Raw genomic sequence first — 6,000 nt, 5'->3', positions numbered from 1 at the left:
GAGAGAGTGAGCCTGTCTCACGGGGACCCGTTTTTGGTCGAAACGGATCGGAGTGTCGGGCCGGGCTGAGTAGAGCCGGGGATGCGGGGCTAGACCGCCTACAGCGCCTCAGAGCGGAGCGGGCCCGGCCCGTGGCCCGAGCGGCGGCTGCAGCTGGCACAGCTCCTCGCCCGCCCTTTGCTTTCGCCTTTCCTCTTCTCCCTCCCCGGCTGCCCCGAGGGAGTCTCCACCCTGCTGCTCTTGCTCTCCCTCCTCCTGCCCATCCCGGGACGGGGGCTCTTCCATGGCGAAGGCAGCCGGGGCCCGCTAGGCTGAAGCGCCTGGCCGGAGCGACGAGGCTGCTGGCCACGGCGCTGTCGGCTGTCGTGAGGGGCTGCCGGGTGGGATGCGACTTTGGGCGTCCAGGCGGCTGTGGGTCGCTGTCGCCCCCAGCCCGGGGTGTGGAGAACCGAGGTCCCCTCAGTGAGGGGGAGGAGGGGGAACCGGGCACACCTGGTGACCCTGAGGTTCCGGCTCCTTCTCCCCGCGGCTGCGAACCCACGGCGGAGGAAGTTGGTTGAAATTGCTTTCCGCTGCTAGTGCTGGTACGAGGGTATTGTCACAGGAGCAGCAACATGTCGACTGGGGACAGTTTTGAGACTCGGTTTGAAAAAATCGACAACCTGCTACGGGATCCCAAGTCGGAAGTGAATTCGGATTGTTTGTTGGTGAGTGGCACCTTTCGTTCCCTTTTGCTTGCCTGGGGTCCCGCTTGTTTTGCCTCACTCTTGTTTTCATTCTGGTTAACTGCAAAGAGTCTCAGGTATGCATAATCATCGTGGAAAACGCCAGATTTTCTGTTTTCCAAAGAATTTTTGGAGTACCACTAAAACCACATGGTGTGGCCCTTTTTACTCTGCGACTGGCTTTTTGCTCAGCGCTCTCTGAACTTTTAGGTCTGGCCCAGTTCTTCACAAAGGACACATTAGTTCCTGCTGCTGCAAACCTTATATCAGGTTATCACGTCACTTACTGCCACTACGTATATAGTTTTTTGAATGGCGATCTTAGTAAGTATTAATCTTCCTGATCGGTTTGACAGTCATGTTGGAAAGACTCCTGTTCCATTCAGAGATTTAGATGTGCTAGGGATTTAGTGTGTAGACTTGGAAGTGACAATCAAGAATGGATATGAGGAAGTGATTTTTGAGTTGAAATGTCATAGGCGTCTTGAGTCTGCAGGAAGTTTTCAGTGTTAGCGTCTTTTACAACATTGTTGATTGGAAAAATACCTTACAAATGTTATAACTGCTTTTTTTTTTTTCTTGATGGTGTTGTATGTAACAGTGTCAACTTTTAAAACATTCTAAAAAACTTCTTAGGAGAAGCCGAAATCCTATATTAGCATATACAATTACCTGTAAATAATGGAAGTTTCATTCCCAATAGTTGTAAACTCTTTTGTGAATTTCTTTTTACTTCTTTAATAGTTTTTTAAATAAAAATTATATTATAGTATTATAGTATATGTAATATGATGTTAGACCAAACAAAACATAATGATTTCAAAACTAAAATTTCAGGGAGCGTGTATATGAAAATAATCTTAGTGTCTTCAGAGAATTAATGTTAGATAGGCACAGTTTGGGGATTAAGGGAATAGAATAATGCCATTCAGAGAAATATCATTTAAAAATCTCATTTTGAGTCAGGAAAATTTTGTGGATTGTTTAAAATTAACATAATTTCAGTTACACTGAATACTTGTGTGTGGTTTCAGTCTGTAAGTTTTCTCCTCAAAGCTTTCAAAATTACTCTAAGCATCCTTGACTATGAAATAAGAGTATTGTGGGTAATGTGTTTGTAATGTTTCGCCTACATTATGGAAGTTCTTCAGATTGAGAAATAGTAGAGAAGATTATTGCTTAATAAAGTTAAAACATTTTATTGAATGAGAGGAATGCAAGGAATTAGAACACATCTTTAATGTGTTCTTTATCTAATTGGTTTTTTAATATTTATTAAATTTCTCTGTATCTTAGATTTTGGTTTGCTTTTTGCTGTGCTGGGGATCACATGGTAGGCAAGGACTCTACCAGTGAGCTACATCCCTAGCCTTGTTTTGCTTTTTGTTCTCCTTATTCTATGAAGTGGGTTACAAGAAGGAATTTGTGGCTTTTTGTTTTGTTTTGTTTTTCCCTCATTAATTGTCTTCTATTCTCTTGTTAAGACTTCATTTGGTAGAAACCTCAGAGGTATTTTGAGATGTGAAAGATACAAGGAAATAAAAGTCAAGTGCTTTCTTTGAGAGTCCAATCTGTTTAGGAAAACAAGAATTAATTCCACACATATACACAGAAATAAAGCAAAAGGCTTCACAGTTAAGAAAATATGTGATCAGGGTCTGGGGCTATAGCTCAATTGCTGGAGTGCTTGCCTCACATGCACAAGGCCATGGGTTCAATCCCTGGCACCACACACACACAAAAGTGATCAATTGCAAGTGATTGTTTAGAATATCTATCTGTCCATTCTTAGTAATTGAAGGGAAGAAATTACTGTGAATTGAGAGAGCCAAAGTATCCTTATGATGGATGATAGGTTAGAGGGTCTTCAGTGAGGTGTAGGATAATATAAATACAGAGTGGAGACGACTGGTTTTGACATGTTTAGGGAAACAGAAGATAAAATTGGAAGGCCAGATTGGGGTTAGATTATAGATTTGAGTGCTCAGACAGAGGATAAATGAAGAGATGAATCTGGCAGTTGTGTGTAAGGTGAGCTAATGTAAAAAAGACTAAAGATAAGGTGAGATTGGGGGGATTTTACATTACCACAATCCAGAAATGATTGAAGCCCCAAACTGGGGCATGACAATGAGGAAGGAAGACTTGATGGAACTTGATTGGTAGAGTTGAGAAGAAGGGGTAACCAAAGGAGAGCCAGTAGTCAGATGACTCTAAAAATGTTGAGCCTGGATTATAGGGAGAATGGTGAAAATCGCAAAGTCAGGTTTGGAAATTGTTTAGAAATAATAGGCCTACAGATAAATTCAGTTTTAGAATTTGTTGTGTTTGAGGGTTTAGTGGGACAACCATGAAGAAAGAACCTGTAGACTATTGGAGATATGGCATTGAGCTCATAATTAAAAGAGTGATTTGGAAGTCATTTGCAGAGAGGTACAAATTAAAATGAACTCAAGTGATAAAAGGAGAAACCTTAGAAACAAGGTTGGAAGATGAAGGTTGAAAACAGGAGGATCAAGGAATCAAGTGCAGTATTCTAGTTCTAGTTTTTTTATGTGTGTATCAAATCAATCAGGCAGAGTTAGAACAGCTAGGTATTATGGAACCCAAGACTTCTAAAGAACATTTTGAAAAAGAGAACAGTTAATGGACAGATTTGATTACATTTGATTACTCCCCCCTCCTCATCATCTTGGCCCTTCTGTTTGATTTCACAACTATTTATTGAAAGGTGCAATTGAAATTTTATTACCATATCAGTCTAGCATAAATTTTCCTTGCATAGTATTTAAAAAAATATTTTTAGTTGTGGATGGATATAATACCTTTATTTTGTTTGTTTAGTTAGTTTTTTTTTTTTTTTTTTTTTTTTTAAATGTGGTGCTGGGGTCAAACCCAGTGCCTCACAAGTGCTAGGCAAGTGCTCTACCACTGGGCCACAAGCCCCAGTCCCCAGTCAGAATGGCTTATTAGGTCACTTGTTTTCAGTGTCTTTTTTTACTCTTTCTCATCTGAACTTGGAGGGACCATCCCCCTTTCACATGGGCTGCTTTTCTCTCTCTATTATTTTTACCTTTGTTGATTTATTTAACTGATAATTATTATGTATTATGTGCCATGTGTAGTACTCTAGTTCTAGATTTTTTATGTGTGTAATCTCAAAATATAGAGTTGTCCTTATTTCTTATTCATTTCTTTTACTAGATCGTTTCTTCAGTAATGGAGGTTCCCAAATCTTGACTTCAGAACAGTTTGCTGGCAAATGTCTTGTTTAAACCTAATTTTGCCCACAAAACAGCTTTTCCTTTTGGAATAGTAATGAATATTAGTGGTTATAAAATAATGTAGCAGGAAGAACCCTGATAAGTGGCTGTTCAGTTTTTTCTCGAAGAGCATGACCTTTCTTTTCATTTTCCTCGTAAGTGGTAGAGGTGGATTAGTGGACTTGTGAAAGAGAGGGAAAAGAACCAGAATTATGCTGTGCTGTACTTTTGTGCATATTTATTACTACAGTTCTCATTAATCAGTTTTTCATAATGTGAATGACAGTGTAAGTGAAGGTTTGGACACTAGTCTTTGTTTTTCTTTAAATACTCTTTTCCTGGACTTCCTTGACCTAGTGCTTTCCCATCTTTTTATTGTTGACTTATTTTTCTCTTTTCCTCAGTTTTTGTCCTCTAATACTTACCTTTCTCTTCACTGTCTTGGAGAATTCATCCATTCTTCCAGCTTCAACTACCTGCTAATGTCCATGATGCCCGGAACTTTACTTTTTTATTTTATTCCAAATGCTAAATATATGCCTGCTTTCTAGGCATGTCTACTTGTATGTCGTGTCATCGCTCAAATCCTTCATTTTCCAGAACAATCCTTTCGGTATGAATTTACCTGTTTTGTCAACATCACTACTATTCCTGTTGCTAAACTGGAATTTTTTTTTGTAAAGTTTTTTGACAGTCCTAGTTCATACACTGAATTATTACAGTGGATATTCAGAAGCATTTCAGATCCTAGATAATTGCTGTATAATCTCTCTGTATGCCCTGCCAGTTGAATTGATCACATTTGGGATTATGTTATGGTTGGTGAAATGAAAAAAACCTGTTAAATGCTTGACCCTTAAACCATATGCCTGCCAGTGCTTATGATTTGTTAATGGGTGATACCATTAGGAAGGTTGCACATCTGGTTGATTTGGATCAGACCATTTTTTGTTTATTTTTAAAGAGATAGGTATTTCCTATGATGCCTAGGCTGGACCAAATTCCTGGGCTCAAGCAATCGTCTTGCCTTAGTGTCCCAGGTAGCTGGGGCTACAGGCACATACTTGCCCAGTTTAGAATAGGCTATTTTGATGTTAGTGTGTTGCAAGAACATTAAAAAACAAAAACAAGACCAAAGCCAAACTAGTCTTCTAATTCATTTATTTATTCAGTAAATCTTTGTGTAGGGTGTAGGATCTAAACTTGGATTCAAATCTAGGCTTTGTAATGTACTTGCTGGAAGATTTTAAGGTGAGTTATTTTAACCTCTCAAAGCTTGTTTCATAGTTGGGAAAATGGAAGGGGGGTTATAGTATTAGTTTTAAGAATTAAATAATACAGGCAAACAGTTAATGGCATGTGGCATTTAGTGATCATTTGATAATTGATAACCATCGTTATTATATTTTTAGTGTTATTGATACGTGCTAGTCACTGTGCATAGCATAGGCTTGCTATGTCTTCTGTAAGTGCAGAGTAATTTACCTGACACCTCAAGCCATGCTTATAAGTTCCTAATTCAGCTGGGCTTTATTGAAGCAGCCAATCTAATTATAATTGAAAATGCTGCTGTTTAGATCGGTTCAATAGAGCTGGGAGGGGCTTTCGGAGACCTACTTTGTGCTGAGTTTCAATTGATATGAAAGATAGTTGGGATCTAATTTGTTGACATTTGGTTGCTGTTCTCTTTCTATGTATCTTACACTTTGAGTATGTATTCTGTAAATAGGCCTTCTTGCACTACAGGCATGCTGTGGGTGTATAGAGAAGTGGTTCAGAGTAACAGCTGAGACATGAATTGGGTCATTCATTAATCTCTTGAGTCAGAAATGTTTTTAATCCAGAAGAAGGAACCACATACAAAAGTTTATAATGAACAAGAAGTAAATTCTCAGTTTTAAGTTAGACTTTATATAACTTCATAGTTTATTTCATGATTATAAATTTTGATATTATGGATACATAGTGAAAAATGCAGATTCTATTATGAAAAGTCCACATACCAGGAAATA

At 39.0% G+C, this 6,000-nt stretch overlaps 1 protein-coding gene across 3 annotated transcripts in view; it reads left to right on the top strand.

The window, feature by feature from the left end:
- The first annotated feature begins 575 nt into the window (after positions 1 to 575).
- ROCK1 (Rho associated coiled-coil containing protein kinase 1) overlaps positions 576 to 6,000 on the top strand; it is a 154,981-nt gene continuing 149,556 nt past the window's right edge. For all 3 annotated transcript variants that reach the window (XR_014018273.1, XM_081262929.1, XM_081262928.1), the window contains exon 1: positions 576 to 707. Coding sequence is in view for 2 of the 3 variants with exons in the window: in XM_081262929.1 (XP_081119055.1) it covers positions 615 to 707 (93 nt within the window). In the remaining variant the exon portion in view is untranslated. The remainder of the gene's footprint in view (positions 708 to 6,000) is intronic.

Source organism: Spermophilus citellus (genome assembly GCF_964194105.1).
Source record: "Spermophilus citellus genome assembly, chromosome: 12".
NCBI classification, from domain to species: Eukaryota; Metazoa; Chordata; class Mammalia; order Rodentia; family Sciuridae; genus Spermophilus; species Spermophilus citellus.
This window is presented reverse-complemented; position numbering and strand designations above follow the sequence as displayed.